General features: G+C 44.2%; 1 protein-coding gene across 1 annotated transcript; it reads right to left on the bottom strand.

Moving 5' to 3' along the window:
- Window positions 1-15513: 15513 nt before the first annotated feature.
- LOC130026152 (cytochrome c, somatic-like) lies at window positions 15514-16117 on the bottom strand. Its single transcript, XM_056116895.1, has one exon. It carries the CDS (start codon window positions 16065-16067, stop codon window positions 15750-15752), a length of 318 nt encoding a protein of 105 aa, XP_055972870.1. The 5' UTR covers window positions 16068-16117; the 3' UTR covers window positions 15514-15749.
- Window positions 16118-17995: the final 1878 nt, after the last annotated feature.

Below are 17995 nucleotides of genomic sequence, written 5' to 3' on the forward strand. Positions count from 1 at the left end.
GGGATAATATGAGGTCCCAGGGACCGAACCCAGCTCAGCCGTGTAGAAGGCAAATGACCCCCCCCAACTGTACTATTGCTCTGGCCCAAAGTTAGCAATTTTTTTACATGCATTATGATGATTTTATGCTAGCAATGACTGGATGAAAAGACATCCTATTAATTAAATTAAATATATAATTTTAATAAATATTATATATAATTTTTAAATAAACAATCCACTATAGGTATACATATTTTCAAAATGTCTTGGGTATTAAAATAATGAATGGTATGTTAACACACATGTTACATAGAGCATTTCCTTTCCCACTAAAGAATAAAAGACTCAATACTCTAAATCAAACCCATTATATATTCATTATATATATTCACCTTTTAGTGAAGAATATTTAACTTACATAACTATTTATATAAATTATAACTGTAAACATCTCTCTCCTCCTATTCCCTGTTTTGGAGGGAGGTTCATCTGAAAAATAGAATCTGCACTCGATGATCTGAAGAAGAAAAGAATTCCTGCTTACGCACATAATGCCAGTTTGCAGGGTTGCTCGGCTGTTATTTAACTATCAGCATTTTAAAGACCACCCCCCCCTTCCCCACCCTCTTGGGACATGCAACGATGCTCTGATGCCACAGTTCTAGAAAGAGTAGGCAGCTCTCACTTTGATGGTTCAGTTTCAAATTCCAGGAAGACTTGACAGAGAGACAAGAGAGACAGGTGGCCCGTGGCTCCGGCTCTGGCACGTTCTCGGCTGCAGCCGCATTCTTCCTGAGAGTGGGGAGCAGCTGGCTGCTGTGGTCACAGTCGCCGTGAAAGGTCCCATGGGCACCCGGGCTCTCTGAACAGAGCACAGAGTGAAGACAGGGCATCCACGAGGACGTCCCGGGTCCGCGCTCTCTGCGCCTCTCTGCTGCGAGGGATTTCATGCTCAGCCAGGCAGCCGAATTTCTCCCTTGACGGCGAGTCAGGGAGTGTCTGAATGAAGCTCTCCAGGGGTCCCCTCTCCTCTCTCGAGCATTCGCCTCAGCATCTGAGCATCTCCCACAGATCAGTCTCACAAACGGCTCCAGGGGGTTTGGGGGTCTTGTTCATGCCCTGGACTTTCCTCTCTGGTCCTTTCTTCCTCTCCCACTGAGGCCCACTGGCCCTGGGAAAACAAGGACACCCCAGCTCACCCTGCAGGCTCCCCACTGTCCCTTGGTTGTTTGGCTTGCAAACTGTGTAGTGGGTTGAGGGTTACTTGGGCAAGGAGCTCTGTGATCCCATAATTCAGAAGGTGGTCCGGAGGGCAGGCTGAGGTGTGGGGGTGGGAGGGGGGATGTTTCACCTTCACTTACCACCTGGGGCAGGTAGGGTGGGAGAGGGGGGTCTGGAATGGGACCCTTGGGGGGTAACATGGGCCTCAGGGCAAGGCTCCCATGGGCTGGGCTGACATTGGTACTTTTCACCCAGACCTCAACATCTCTGACTTTTTCCCTCTCTGGCACAGAATACACGTGGAAAGGAACTCAAGTACGTTTTAGTGACAATCATTATGTTAGTATTTTATCCTTGCCTCCTTTGATATCATGGGAATGTGGCATAGAAACCCCTCAAATAACTTGTTTTTAAAGCTCCTAATTAGAGGCATTTGGAAACCAGCTCAGGATCCCTTTTTCTAGAGAACTTTGGGGAGAGCATAATTTTGTCCTGGAGGCCGAGCATGACATTTAGAGACTAGAAATGTACGGCATCTTCATTTGTGCTTTTTCATTCAGTCCCTACTGAAGGAATGTTAATGTTGGCCACATCCTGTTCCGGGTCATAGGGCACAGAGACACGCCTTCCCCCCAACTTGCATGGAGAGAGGGGAAGCCAGCTTCCCTTTCTGGCTTCTCTCCTCACCCCGCTGGCCCTGAAACATCTCATCCCTATGCCAAGGCAGCAGCTACTGTCCAACTGGCAGGAGAGGGAGGGCGTGGGGTGAGAAGGAAGTGGGGTCTACCCCGCCCCCCCCCAATGTCCCTCCCCTCCAGCTCACTCTGAACAGGCCATGCTCACTGTTAGAGAACGGAAGGATCTGGAAGGCGACCAAAGAAAATCCAGGCTGATGTTCAAAGGTGATTACAGTCACTTGAATAGCCCCACAGCCCCGACTTTCTCCCTAATTAGTGCTTGCTGATGTCAGGATATTTCCAGTCTGGCTGCAGTTGAACTTCCAAGTGAACATTTCTTCAAGATATATAGTTCTTGTGTTTTGAACATGTTTCTTATTTCCCTCCTGATCTTGGCTATACTCGGTCCTGGAAGCAGCTGTGCCTTAGTATCACTCATACTAGTCGAGAAGCTTTTGAGAAATTGAACAAAGCTCAAGTTTGATCAAAGTTCCTCTGTTTGATGGCTAGGGCCCACCCTGTAGGTTTCTCAAGGGTGCTCTGGACATCCCTTTTTTTTTGCTTTAGGATATGGAGATTTGATGGAGCTGTAATGAACACTTAGTGATGTTTCAGAAAAATTAATTCTGTTTTCAAATAGTTTTTTTCTGTCTGCTGCCACCAGCTTGGACCAGATGTGGTCGGTGCTCCTGTCATTGGAACTGAGTCTGCAGAGCAGAAGCACTAGGCAGAGCCTGGGTGGGAGAGAAGGGCCGTGAGGCCCATTTAGGCTCTCCCTGTGCATTGATTTCTGCTCATAGTTGTTGGGCTCCTCGAGGTGGCAACGTGATGCAGAGCCTAAGGGATCTCAGGCAGGTTTCAGTCTATGCGACAGATGGTAGGCACAGGGCAAGGTGCTGACAGTGTAATGACCTGAGTCTTGGAGGGAAGTGCTCCAAGAAGGGCTATTTCATACGCGCTTCCACATCTCCCTACCAGAAACCTTCCCATGGCTCCGGGGTTTGGGCTGGAGATGGGCAAACTCTCTGTAAAAGGTTAAAACTTAAACCAGAGGCTGGAGCGATAGCACAGCGGGAAGGGAGTTTGCCTTGCATGTGGCCGGGTTTGATTCCCAGCATCCTATATGGTCCCCTGAGCACCGCCAGAAGTAATTCCTGAGTGCAGAGCCAGGTGTAACCCCTGAGCATAACCGGTGTGACCCAAAAAGCAGCCCTTACCAGCCTGGCTGGCTGAGAGTTGCCGGGAAGTGTGTGTGTGTGTGTGTATGTGTGTGCATGTGCATGTGTGTGTGCATGCATGTACATATGTGTATGTGCATGTGCATGTGTGCATGAGTGTGTGTGTATGTGTGTGTGTGTGTGTGTGTGTGTATGTGTGTGTGCAGAGGGCACTAGCAGCCCTTACCAAACTGGCTGGCTGAGAGTTGCAGGGGAATGTGTGTCCACGCGCATGTGTGTGTGTCCGTGTGTGTGTGTGTGTCCACGCGTGTGTGTGTGTGTGTGTGTGTGTGTGTGTGTTTGGTGTGGGGGAGGCTAACAAGGTCTCCGCGCTTTTCTTTTTCCTTTGAGCTGACTTTCCGCTTTCCTTCCATCTTTAGAAAGGCCCAGCGTCTCATCACAGCGACCCAGCCACTCCCTGGCTGGCTTCCTGCTGGGGGCCCTTTGTCCAGCAGGCTCAGGGCAGGAAGCTCAGATGGTGCTATGAGTGTTGGACCAAGTCTGCCTCTGACATGGGCCTATACGTTCACCTCCACAGTGTGGTGGTTGGTATGTTAGGGCTGTAAATTATCTGGGGACCCCTCCCACCACCCAGGATGCACGACCAACCCCATATAAACTGTAAAACACTGGGTGCAGCTTGGGGGTAAGGTGTTCTTTAAGACAGGGCACTTCCTGGTGGAGGATCCAGGGGCTGGCAGGAAGCAGCACACATTCAGCTGTCATGGGGCTGCCTTGTGTCTTTAGGACGCCCCGTGATGGAGGTTCAGGAGGAACCTGGTGGCTATGGCCCTAGAGCCATAGATCAGGGTGAGCCTGTTGGGACGGCCAAACTCTGCTCTGACCTGCACCTTGAAGGCGTCCAGATGCCTCCTGTGGCCTGACTCATCCCTGCCTTTGCAGATGCATCTGAGAAACTACAAGCAACGTGCCCTGGGCTCCTTGGCTTCGAGGAACAGCCGCCTCAGTTTTAGCATGAAACCAGAGTCTGCACCTGGCCAGGCTCAACACTAGCATGAGCTGGAAAGTCACCTTGCCAAGGGCGTTGCTTGCAGGGTTCTGAGTCCCCACAGAGAGTCTGGGCCCGACTGCCAGGCGCCCAAGGGCGTCAGTGCCCGCCCATCAAACATGCTGACTTCTGAGAAAAACAGAAGCATCCCATGAGGAAGTTCCCGCTCCAGTGAAAGGCTGAGCTCAGCCATGACCTACTGCGCCAGGGGCAACTGTGGGGCCCCCAACCATGCAGGCTCGCCAAGGAAGCTTCCAGAGAAGGCAGTGGAGCAGCCAAAGAGGGAAAGGTCCACCTTTCTGTATTTCTTCCTGCTCTGCCCACCCTACCCCCGCCCCCCACCACCAAAAAAGGCCTTGCCAGGGCTAAAAGCTCCTGGACTGGGTAAATGAAAATCTTTGTATTATATAAACATAGGCCACTTCGATGATTTTGGACCCTAGATTTATTTAGACTCAAAGGGGATTTCTTGAAGCCAGGATTAGAGTTAACAAGAAAATCAAGGAAAGGTAACAGGATCAGTTTCATGATTCCATCCAAGGGAAAGAAGGAACCGATTCTTAGATGGGGTTTAAGAGGCACACACATGTGGCCAGAGCGATAGCACAGCAGGGAGAGCGTTTGCCTTGCAGGTAGCCAACCTGGGTTCGATCCTTGGCATCCCATATGGTCTCCCATGCATTAACAGGAGTAATTCCTGAGTGCAAAGCCAGGAGTAACCCCTGTGCATTGCTGGGTGTGACCCAAAAAGGAAAAAAAAAGAAACACACACATATGTATTTATATGTGTGTGTACATGGGACACACACACACACACACTTTGGGAGTCAGTCTGTGTTCGTCACAGTCCTATGTCATGTGAAAAGGCACTTAATGCTCTCCACAACTTTGGGGCCCTGTTGCCCTTGTTTTTACAGACGAGGACATTGAGAGCCTTGTATGGTAGGTAACTGGCCAAGGTCACAGGACAGTAAGCACGACCCCTCAGCATCCTTCCTGAAACCCTATTCTTTCATCCTCTCCCACTGCTCCCCTCTCCTCACTCATGGAAGGGACCAGGAAAAGGCTGGAGTCTGGGTGGGTTGTGGGGGCTTACAATGTTCCTCTTTCTACACTGTTGGTGTGAGGAATCCAGGCGGCCATAGACCATGACTGGGAATCTGAGCTCTTGCTTTCTGCCCTGGCTGTGCCACCCAGCTCGTCTCCTGAGAAGCCTCCAGAAAACAGGTGGAAAGAGCCAGTCAGAAGGTGCTCTGGGAGGGCACAAGCCTCCAGGAAGATGCTGTGCTCGGGAACCCCAACTCCAGGACTGAGAGAGCCCCTGGCCCTGCATCCCCCAGGACCCTTCGTCCAGCCAGTAAACTGCTATTTCCAATCCACAAAGAAGACTTTCTTAGACATGCTCCACCAAGACCCTTTCTTCTAGCTATGATTTTGCATCTATTATGACCCTCATTGTAGGAGCTCCTTTTCTCTCTTGAAGTGTATTCAGAAGGCCAAGGCCATTATTATTATTAAAAAACATATTTTTTAATGTTTTTGGCTTTTGGGGCATCACACCCAGCGTTGCTCAGGAGTTACTCCTGACTCTGCACTCAGGAATTACTCCTGGCAGTGCTGGGGGATCATATGGAACACCGGGGATTGAACCCTGGTCAGTCACATGCAAGGCAAACACCCTCCCTGCTGTACTCTCGCTCTGACCCTAACAGCCATTATTATGATTGGCCTTCCACTCCCAGGACGAATGGAAGAGACTTCTTGATTAAAATAAGTAGAAGTCCCATGCCACATGCAATAATGTGCCCCCTTGTATGCCCCGACTCCAGACATTACAATTCCAAATGTGCCCCATTCTACTTAATCCAATTGATTATTCCAATAAGGTCTTATTTCCATAATAAATTAGGCACAATCTAGAATATACTAATGGGATCCTACACCAATACTTTATCATCAAATTAAAAGTTCTCATTCTTGAAAGTCAGGGGCTACCGAGTCTTAGTTTTCATGAACTCTATTGCCCTCTTGCACTTTTTATTCCACAATGATATAATGAGAGTTTTTTTTTCATTCCGTTAATGTAAAATGTAATGTCAAAATGACGAGGTTGCTGTGGGGCGTCTGAGTAGGAGAACTTGGACTTTGTATGCCTTTTTTTATTCCAGTAATTCCATTCATGTAAGTCACCTGTGGGTTAGAGCGATAGCACAGCGGGAGGGCATTTGCCTTGCACATGGCCGACCTGGGTTCAATTCCTTCATCCCTCTCAGAGAGCCCGGCAAGCTACAGAGAGTATCCAACCTGCACGGCAGAGCCTGGAAAGCTCCCCATGGCATATTTGATATGCCAAAAAACAGTAACAATAAGTCTCACAATGGAGACATTACTGGTGCCTGCTTGAGCAAATCAATGGACAACAGGAGGACAGTGACAGTGAATTCCGTCTGTGCCCCTTAAAGGGCCCCGCCCCAGCAGGCTGGTCAATTGGGCAGGAATATTGAGGAATCAGAGGGGGAGAGGAATTCAGAAGTTGAATTAAAGTCTCCTCGGAGTGGGTGAGGTCCTTCTCCTGTCCATAACGTCTTACCTTCTGACTTGGAGTTGATTCAATATAAAACTCATGTTTTTCCAAATTAATTTTTATTTTAATAAAATAATATATGTATAGAGTCAACATGGGCTGGAGCGATAGCACAGCGGGTAGGGAGGTTGCCTTGCACACAGCCCACATGGCCGACCTGAGTTCAATTCCTCCGCCCCTCTCAGAGAGCCTGGCAAGCTACCCATGGCATATTCAATATGCCAAACACAGTAACAAGTCTCATGATGGAGACATCACTAGGCCCACTCGAGAAAATCGATGAACAATGGGAGGACTGTGCAGTACAGTGCAGTATAGTTAACATGTATATACATACATTTATATGTAGGCATATATGTATCTAGTTTAACTATACATGTATTTACATATATCCCACCTTACATTCTTGACATCCCACCAAACCTCCTAAAAGGAAACTCCGTGGATTCCAGCAGGGGCATGCAGTATGGTGAAGTGGGTTAAACCATTTGGCTGCCTCCGGCACAGCACCCAGAGCTGGTAACCTTTCCTAAGAGGGCCACAAGATGAGCTGGCCGGCATTCGTTCTTTTGTGAGTAAGCAAAAAATCTCAATGTGGGCCCCACAGATTCAATCAGGAGCCTAAAACCCATTACTTGGAGAACACAGGTAGGCATTACTGATGAAGACGAAAGATGGATGGAGGCAAGAAGGGCAGGTGGGGGAAACCCAAGGAGTAAAAGTTCACTTTGGTCCATCTTGCAAATCAGACTTTTATTTATTTTTTTTTAATTGAATCACTGCGAGGTAGAGCATTACAAAACTGTTGATGACTGCATTTCAGAAGACAGACATTTTTGTTCTTTCTGGCTTCTTGAAATGCTGCAGTTTGGCCACATCCAAATAAGACAACTCTGCTTCTCAGCCCTGGCTCCATTTAAAATCATTCACAGGATGAAGAGCCAATTTATTCCACTGCATTGGAATTCGCGTTATGGTGGGTCCGTCATCAAGGGGTCTTCTTACAATTCTAGAATTTATTGTTAGAGGCAATCATTCCTCTTGCCCTGTCGAGTCCTTGATCCTTTGCTCAGACATAATCTTCTACCATGTTTTGAGTAGTTCCTGCTGGTACTGAGATTCATATTCAGGAATAAATCAAGAGAGTTATACTCTAATATCTGAATTTCATTCATGAATAATGATCTGGGTTACTTCCTTGCACGATGTCTTTTTTTTTTTACAATTTATTTTACTTATTCATGTTTTTCATGTTTATCCTCAATTCTTTCCACATGAACCATCGGATCTGTCATGTGAAACTTTCATTTTCCAAATGCTGAACTCTATCAGACTATTACCTCTTTAGAATGCTAAGTTTCAGTTTTCCTTCAGAGCGGCAATAAATCAGCACCAGATTTGAGGTATTCTGGTGCTTTACCAAAAACAGAGAAGAAAGCATCAAGGACGACTCCATTGGAGAGTTTCATTCCATGAAGTGACTGGGAAAGTCTATTACTTATTGTATGTTTTTACTGCCTTTGATGAATGACTCTTTAGTTTTCAAAAACAAGATTGAATAATTTAGTTCTAGAGTTGAGACTTGCATTCACATATTCATCTAGAAATTCATTCTTTAGAAGATTTTTCAATGTCTCCCACTCTTACCCAACTGCTTTTTATTTTGGGAGTCACACCCAGAGATACACAGAGGTTACTCCTGGCTCATGCACTCAGGAATTACTCCTGGCGATGCTCGGGGGACAATATGGGATGCCAGGGATTGAACCCAGGTCGGCCGCGTGCAAGGCAAACGCCCTACCCGCTGTGCTATTGCTTTAGCCCTTACCCACTGTTTCTAATAGAGCAAGACGGTGACTCCCTGTGATTCTCATGGATGCTCGGTGTCTGGCTCACTCCAAGGAGCTTTGGCCCTAACTGTGTCATCTCCAGGCTCTCTTAGTCCAAATGAGAAAAGAAAACAAAGTCCATAGCTAAAGTGATTATAAGAACAAGCAACACATAACCCTGCAATACCACCCCTGGGAACATATCCTGGGGGTGAAAAAAAGCACAGTAGGGGCTGGAGTGATAGCACAGTGGGTAGGGCATTTGCCTTGCATGCAGCAGACCTGGGTTCGATTCCCAGCATCCCATATGGTCCTCTGAGCACTGTCAGGAGTAATTCCTGAGTGCAGAGCCAGGAGTAACCCCTGTGCATTGCCGGGTGTGACCCAAAAAGAAAAAAAAAAGCACAGTAGAAGTGACTTTTGCTCCTGTATGTTCATTGCAGCACTGTTCATAATAGCCAGAATCTGGAAATAATCCGAGTTCCCGAGAAGAGACGACTGGTTAAAGAAACTTTGGTATATCTACACAATAGACTACTATGCAGTTGGTAGGAAAGAGGAAGTCATGGAATTTGCTTATAAGTGGATGTACATGGAGAGTATCATGCTAAGTGAAATGAGTCAGAAAAAGAGGGACAGACAGAATAACTGCACTCATTTGTGGAATATAAAATAATATGAGATGAACACCCAATGACAATAGACACACGGTCCAGGAACACTGCGTCATAGTTGGAAACCTGCCTCATGAGCTGGGGTAGAAGGCAGCTGGAATAGAGAAGAGATCACTAAGTCAACGATGATTGGAGGGATGGTTCGGGATGGGACAGCTGTGCTGAAAGTAGATAAAGGACCAAATGTGATAGCCTCTCAGTATCTGTACGCAAACCATATGCCCCAAAGTAGAGAGAGAGTATGGAGGAAATTATCTGCCATAGAGGCAGGGGGAGGGGTGTGATGGGGGGGTATACTAGGGATAGTGGTGGAAAATGTGCACTGGTGGAGGGATGGGTGTTCGATCATTGTATGACTGAAACTCAAGCATGAAAGCTTTGTAACTGTATCTAATGGTGATTCAGTGGGGTAAAAAAAGAACAAGCAATAGCAGTGCATTTTTTAAATTTTTAATTTTATTGAATCACTGTGAGATAGAGCATTACAAAGCTGTTCATGATTGAGAGTTTTAGTCTTACAATGTTCCAACACCCATCCTTCCACCAGTGTAATTGCCCAGCACCAGTGTCCCCAGTCCCTCCACTCCTGCCAACCTCCAACCAGCCCCTCCCCCTGCCTGCCTCTATGGTAGGCACCTCTCTCTCTCTCTCTCTCTCTCTCTCTCTCTCTCTCTCCCTCTCTCTCTCTCTCTTTCTTTCTGAGAAGTTCACTTCTAAGAACTAAACATAAATAGGACTGTTAGCCTATGCATCAGAGGTGCAGTCTTACTTCCTGAAGTTCTATGGTACCTACAGAGTTTTCCCGTTACTTTTCTTGTTCTAAACCTGAACATGTTGTTGAAGTCCTACGTGATAGGTACTTAAAAATGGAAAACAAACAAACAAACACAAACTCCCTAAACTGTAAACAAATAAAAACATGTTAAGGTGGGAAAATCTTTAGCCTTCTGGGTAAATATTTACTATTTTAATTGACTTCTGGCAAGGTCAAGTCTTTAGGAGAATAAAAAAATAGTCTGTGGGTTGACTATATTCGCTGGAAAGGACAGGAGTGGAATGAAAGCAACATCTGAATTTCACCCTGAGACCAGAAAATCTAACACAGTAGTAATGCTAGAACTATGTTCTTTTTTCCAGGAATGATCAATAAAAGAGGGGAAGGCAGGTTTTAGTTGGAGCACTGTAGTTCAATAAAGAATATAGTATAAGGACTGGAAAAAAAATCAGAAGGACATTTGGAAGCACATACGGGTACAAGATGTCCAAACAGAAGAGTGTGGAGAGTGACGAAAAGAAACGAAACTGGTCCATTAAGAAGGTGTTTAAGAGTTTATTCTCCCTCATCGAGCATGCTTATAAATTCCATTAGTGTTAATAGGACCTAAATGTCTGGCTCAAGGGGAGAAGGGAGTGACTTGTGTTTTTAGGTGCTTTAATGAAGTTGAGAAAAAGTCAATTAAAAGCCATAAATGGTAGTTTAGGAGTCTTAATAGACTTATAGATATCTGCAAGAGAGACATTTAATTTTAGTCAATGGTATAACTGCATTTTTCTTTTGCTTGAGACAAAAGTTTAAGAAATGGCAAAGGGAAAATAAGCTCAAATTTAGCTGTCAAAATCATGGCTTGAAGTGAAGGGCTATATTCTTGCATTCCAGATGGTAAAATTGACCCCTTGTGAAAGATTTGTAATTTGCATTCAAATTGGGATATTGAGTTATAAAAGGAATTCAAATCCACTGCCCATTTTTCCTAGCCTTTGCAGTGAGAGAGAACTGGATTGTGAGGTGGGAAGGAAGAGAGTGAGAGAGAGGAGTGAGACAAACTCGTTTACATAGAAACAATACTGATCTTTGATTATTTACAAAAGGAAACATATCAAACCAGATTTTTAAAAATGTGTAAAAATGTGTAACTGCACATAAGCTAGTAAATGCAAATCTCATAATCAAGGAAGAAATTTTTGTATTGGAAGACTAATCTGAGATTTCCTTGCTATACTTTGAGTAAAGAGCAAAGGTCTTCATATGGAAGAGAGAAAACTAAGGATGTTTTGTTTTGTCTTGTTTTGTTTTGGGGTCACACCTGACAATGTTCAGGGGTTACTCCTGGCTCTGCACTCAGGAGTCACACCTGGAGGTTCAGGGGGACCAATGGGATGCTGGGAATCAAATCCTGGTTGGCTCTACCCACTGTACTATCCCTCCAGTCCCAGAATATTTTTCTTTATAGAGAAAAGTAGAGGGTTAAAAACAAAGGTGTTCTTTAGGAGTAATTATTACTTATTTTAATTTATTTTTGAGGGCACACCCAGTGCTCAGGGCTTACTCCTGGCTTTGTGCTCAGGGATCACGCCTGGTAGCAGCTCTGGGGTCCATATGGGGTTCGGGGATCAAACCCTGGTTGGCTGTGTGCAAGGCAAGCACACTGCCTGCTGTGCTATCTCTATGTCTCTGGGTCTTATTACCTATTTTAAAACAAAACACATGTCATCTAAAACCAGGAATGCTCTAAGTCTCTACTTCCCCCTGCAAAATTCTATGTATTAAATAGGGCTCAACCATTTATGAAGAGTATAAAAACAAAAAGTGGATTTGGAAAAAAAAATTACCTGAAGTATTTTTTTTTTCTTCAAATTATCTCATCTGTCCTCTGCTTTTGGAAAAAGTTGAATTTAGCACTGAGAAATGCTTTAGAAGGAAATTGAATACCATAGAATTTATGTGGTCTCTTTTCTAGACGAAGGAACTACATTTAGGAAGAAGAATGTGAATGAATTCTCTTTGGGGTCTATTTAATAAGAAGCAGATCTTAGAGGGACTTGATATCATACACTTGCATTAAGCTTTAATCCTTCACTCTGTGTTTTCTCCAGTATTAAGGTCCTGAAGTCATACTTCTTGCTTTAAAATAGTAAGTCTCAAATATTGCTCTCCCCTTCCCACGTACTGTCGTTTTTAAATACCATTTTAAGGGTCTAAGAAAACATTTTGGGAACCTCTACTTGCTGCTCTGCTCTTCCAGGTCAGCTTAATTTTCAGCTGACGTCATCGGCCCTATTGGGAAACAAAGGTAGAGTCCCTCCCTTCCAGCAAAGTCCTGGCAGCCCCCATGCCTGCCCTCCGCCATGTAATCAGGCTCACACCCCAGCTCCTGAATCTCTGCTGGCTGTTCCACCCTTCCAGACAGGCAGACAAGGAAAAGAGCCAGATTCTGGGGGTCTAACTACCAAAACTCACTCCCAGCACAGCAGTAGAAAACCAATGGGAAAAACATGTAGAAGGCCACCAAGATCAATAAGCAAAAGTGGTAACGCAGAGAGCAGAAACAGCATCAACCAGCTCTGTACATCCCCAGGAAAGGATTTTAGTGATACTATGGTGCAGATGTTCAGCAGGTTCAAAGAAATGATGGCACAAGTAGTCAGTGGAGCACAGAAACTATGAGAGCTGGAATGAGAAAATTGCATGCAAAATTATAAAAAAATAATATACATAGAAGTTCTGAGCAGCAGAATCATAGCAGCTGAGAAAAATATCGAGAGACTGCATATGAGATAGAGGAATCTCTACAAAGCAGCAGAAAATGGAGAAAAACCAGAAAAGAAAAGAGCAGTACACCACAGACCGACTGGATGAGCTCAAGAGGAAAAACATAAAAACCATCAGACCAGGAAGGCGAACTTGATGAACAACTTGATGAATAGTTAAGGACATCACTGTTTGGGCCGAGTGATAGTACAGCAGGGAAGGTGCTTGCCTTGCACTTGGCCAACCAGGTTTGATTACCAGCATCCCATAGGGTTCTGTGTGCACTGCCAGATGTAATTCCTGAGTGTAGAACCAGGAGTAACCCCTGAGCATCTCTGGGCATTGCTCACCTCCCACCTGACTCCCCTCCCCCAAAACAAGCAAACAAAAAAATCCCCTCATATTCCCTTTCTTTCCCATGTCCTTCGTGCAAAATTCTACTTCACAGAGAGGGGAGAAAAGGCTGCAAAGTTTAAAAAGAGAACTCCAAGAACGACCACCAACTGGGAGCTCTTTGGCACTATTGCGGCAACATGGGAAGATGCCATTGTTGACAACATTGATGAGGAATACGATCGACTGGTTCAGCACCTCCATGATTGTGCGAAGAACGCCAAGAGAGAGATAGCCACAAAAAACCAACTGTCTTAGAAAACTCTTGAGCTTATTCACCAACGTGGTTTGGCGCATGCCTCAGGCAACCGTAAGCTAACGTCCAAGCTCGCAAAGCAGTGCAGAGAAGCGATCAAGGAAGACCTCAAAGAGAGAAGAGCAGAAGTGCTGGTAGATGTGGCAGAAGCCAGGAAAAGTATTCGTAACGCCCGCCTGTCCTTCGCCAACTACAAGACCAAGATGACTGCCCTTCGACGTCCTGATGGATCTATCACATCCACCAGAACGGCGATGGAGAAGATTATCCATGACTTCTACTCAAATCTCTTCGATAGCCATGTCCACTTGCCGACATAACAAATTCCACAGGATGGATATGTGGAATCCATCCCAATGTTCCCAATGTTCTCCCTTCCGAAATCCGACATGCCATTTTGTCAGTAAAGAAACAAACAGCACCCGGCCCAGACAAGGTCATACCTGAACACCTGAAGAACCTGCCGTCAGTACTCATCAATACACTGGCTCAGCTCTTCACACGCTACCTGACTGAATGCAAGGTTCCGTCCCAGTGGAAAACCAGCAGGACTATACTACTGTTCAAGAAGGGAGACATCCATGACATTGGCAACTATCGCCTGATCTGCCTATTGTCTGTCATCTACAAGTTGTTCACTTGAGTCATCCTAAATAGGATTGGCAGAACACTAGATGAAAGACAACCATGTGAGCAAGCCGGGTTCCACAAAGGATTCAACACCATTGCCCATATCCATATAGAAATCAGTCATCACAAATGGACTTTTATTGATTTATTTTCTGGTAATTCCACTTGCCGTTTCTTTAAGTTTTGTTGTAGCAAACAATATGAAATAAATTTGGTATATATCTGCTAAGGGATCAGACTTGCTGGGAGGGAATCTGGGGACATTGGTGGAAGGAAGGGCACAGTGGTGGTGGGATTGGTGTTGGAACATGTAAGCCTGAAACATATGTTAGCTTTGTAAATCACAGTGTCAATAACAATAAAGACAAAAGATTTTGTGTTGGACTAGAGAAATATTCCTGAAAAGCAAGATTTATAAAACTGGTGCACTTTATCGGACTAGAAGTGGGTATATAATCATGTCTGTATCACATCAGCTTACTCCAAGTTAGGAAAAATTATTTAGTTTTTTAATTAAATGTCCACTGAATAGGATATAAGGTAGAAGACAACCAATCTCAATTTTAAAAATATTAGCACACAAGGCTCAGCTTGTAACAGCATGTTAGTAGTCTCTTACACAAGGGCTCAGTAGTTCCAGAGTGAGATACCAGAATCTTCACATCCTTTCTTCTAAGGAAATCTTTTATGATCGTTTTTAGAGAATTATTCATAACAAGCAATACAAAAAAAATATTTAGGGCCTGCTATTGAGGCAGGCTTGGATGGTGGTTGGAAAAATTTGAAATAATGGTGATGGGAAGGAGTAATGGTGATGGAATTTGTGTTAGAATATTGAATGTAATAAATTATTGTGAACAACCTTATAAAAATAAAATAAAGATGAAAAAATGATAAAAATTTAAAAATATCCAAATGAATTTTTTCATCTGTGACTTTGTTTTAATCATCTTAATTCTTATGATCACATAATTTACAAATTTGTGCTAATGATATCTCCTCTACTAATGAGTTGGTAAAAGCACCGTTATCAATTACATACACAGGGGTAGTTTTTTAAGTGTGCATTTCTGAATAGCTGCTTAAAAGAAAATCCTGAACTACATCATAGTCTGACTTTAGTAAAGAACAAGCAAAAGTTGCCACTCTTAACTCACCAGGCTAAATTTTAAAAGCATCTGAACTTAAGATCATCTAAAAGTTGTGAGAAGTGGTATTTTTTATTCAATGTTATACATACGTCACATTAAAATACTTTTCAGTAAGTGAAAGGCAACATTTTTAGATGCAGAGAATTTTTAATTACCATAATTAAGAAAAAGATATAAGGTCACTGCCAACTAATTTTATCAGGCTAAGAAACAACCTAAGGAGACAGTGATATCCGCAATCTTTAGATATATTAATAGAGCCGGTTTTAAAAATCTGAATAGAAAACTATTCTCCCACAGGTATGAGATGGCCATCTCCATCCCTTAGAAAGGTGAATGTGATGAATTAAGTTCAATCATATCTTTGGAAAGGGACAGTGATTGCACTTGCTGACCTGGAATTATCATTTATTCAAAAAAAACTGATCATACTCATTAAAACACAAGCCAATCTTATTTAAATCAGGGCTGCCCAATAAAAATACGCTATCGGTCACTCATGATCTGAATTCTGGTGAACGAGATGGATTTAAATATGGTAAACATAAAAAACGTCATGAGACATTTGTTTTGTAATAAATAAGGCGGTGCCAACTATTACTCATTAGTAGCTTTTTTGAGGTAAGCTATCAGCTCTACCCGCTCGGTCTTCTTCTTAATGCCAGTGAAGATCATTTTTGTTCCAGGGATGTACTTCTTGGGATTCTCCAAATACTCCATCAGCGTGTCCTCATTCCAGGTGATGCCTTTGTTCGTGTTGGCGTTGGTGTAAGAGAATCCAGCGGCCTGCCTCGTCTTTAGCCCAAACAGACCATGGAGATTGGGCCCCGTCTTGTGCTTGCCTCCCGTCTTCACGGTATGGCATTGAGCGCACTTCTGGACAAAAATCTTCTTGCCCTTCTCAATATCACCCATCTTTTAATCTTGCCTTCGTCTCACGTGACACGGAGATTCCACTCCGCAAGTCCGACGTCCCGCTTTTTAAGTCTCCAAATGAATTGTAAAATTGTTTATTTTTTTTTCATTTCCCCCCCTGAGTTTTGGCTTTTGGAGTCCCACTACAGCAGCCTTTGAAAACTACTCTTTTTTTTTTTTGCAACAGGATTTTTTATTTTTTGGAGGAAATGTGACTTTGAAGACTACTCTTGGGGTGAGCTAAGGGGTTGCACCCAGCTGTGCTCCAGGGACCAAGTAGGGCTTGGGATGGAGCCTCAGGCCTCTTGCATGCACACATGTGCTCAGGGCCTGGTGCTCACTCTCCTACCTCTGTGTGCCAATGCGTGGGAGACAGTTCCTGAATGAGGAAGGGCACATTAGTTGGGATGTAAATACCAATTTCTGGGGATGCTTATGAGATGGAGCAGTCAGGTACATGGGGGAGGAGATGGTGGGCAGAGACCAGTCTCCTTCCGGGACAGTGGCTGAGCTCTGGGCAGTAGTCAGGGATTTGTGAGAGACTCTGGAGAGCATGCGTGGAGGTGGATGTGGAACGATTGAATTTCCTACACCACAGTGTGTGTGTGTGTGTGTGTGTGTGTGTGTGTTATTGTAAACTGTTGCCACCACTTTGCAATACTGTACAACAACATCTAGTAAAGATGAATGAACACTTGCAGATCAGAAGAACTAGCCACTTCTTGGGCACAGCCACAACATAAATAGGTAGGTTTTTGCTGAGGTGTCTTTCAGCCACAAGACCTGCAATTTCCCCAAATTGGGTCCAACCTAAATATATTCACTAACAAAATGGATAAATTGCATTTACTGAAACAAACAAAAATACCTTTGAGTCACAGGAATAAAAGATGTATAAGGGTAGGCAACAATATACATGGATCTCACCTAGTGCTGAGCCAAGAATATGGGGGAAGACTAGTTTAGATTGTTTAATTCCATTTTTCAGAAGTTAAAAGGGAGAAGGCCTTGTTAACTAGTACTTCTCTAATTGGGAACAGCAGAAAGAGTTGGCTTTTTTAATTGAGCAGGGGTTACACAAAATTGTCAATTTTATAAAAAAAAATCACAGCAACAAAAATTTGTGCAGTTTTCTACATTTTTATTTTTTGTGAGTGTTAACTGTTAGTGAAATATTTATCCTCCTCAAATAAGTGGATGGAAGCTTTTGTACTCAAGCCCTCCGGAAGCACATAAGGAGGAAGTAAATGTAGAGTTATGAGCGGGTAGGGCCAAGTGCCTGTAGTTTTGTAATCACTCAGGGAAACAAACTTCATATCTGGATAAACCCTTCTTGATAATTAACAATATAGGCTGGTCATTAACATGCAAAAGATCTGAGGAGATCCAAGCTTGAGTCCACAGAAACACAAATGTGGGTTTCAAATGCGTAAGGTCAGAGGCAGGGAGGGGTCACATGGCGAGATCCCCAAAGGTGGGTGGGACAGGAGCTCATTCATGGTAAAGGAGAATGAGACCCATTTTCAACTCCTGGCACTAACTACACAAAACAAAATTCCAAACAAAAGTGAAAGGGAGCAAAAACTCTGAGGTCAAAGCAGCGTGTTACTCAATAGCTTGGGCCCATGAGGCAAACCCTTGGTACTAACATGGCTGGCCCAGGGGGAAGACTTGTCAGCTTGGAATGGTCTCTAGGGCCGCCAGGGGCAACCCACATGGGTTGTTATTTTATTTAGAGATCATTTTCTCAGCCATGCTCATACTTAAAAATCACCCCATTTTTCAAACTGCTCTCAGATCTAAAGGTAAGACTTGGGTAAACCGTGCACTATTTCATTCATCCATCCTGATCTTCCATCAATGCAAGCAGCACGGTTAAAACTTGCAAAGACACACCCCAACCCCAGATTTCTTTTTCAGTGATTTAT

Source organism: Sorex fumeus, unplaced genomic scaffold (genome assembly GCF_029834395.1).
Source record: "Sorex fumeus unplaced genomic scaffold, SorFum_2.1 ptg000033l, whole genome shotgun sequence".
Taxonomy (NCBI): domain Eukaryota; kingdom Metazoa; phylum Chordata; class Mammalia; order Eulipotyphla; family Soricidae; genus Sorex; species Sorex fumeus.

Bases quoted from the DNA above. Each gene is read 5' to 3' on its own strand.
- LOC130026152 (XM_056116895.1), bottom strand. From the start codon at position 16,067: ATGGGTGATATTGAGAAGGGCAAGAAGATTTTTGTCCAGAAGTGCGCT.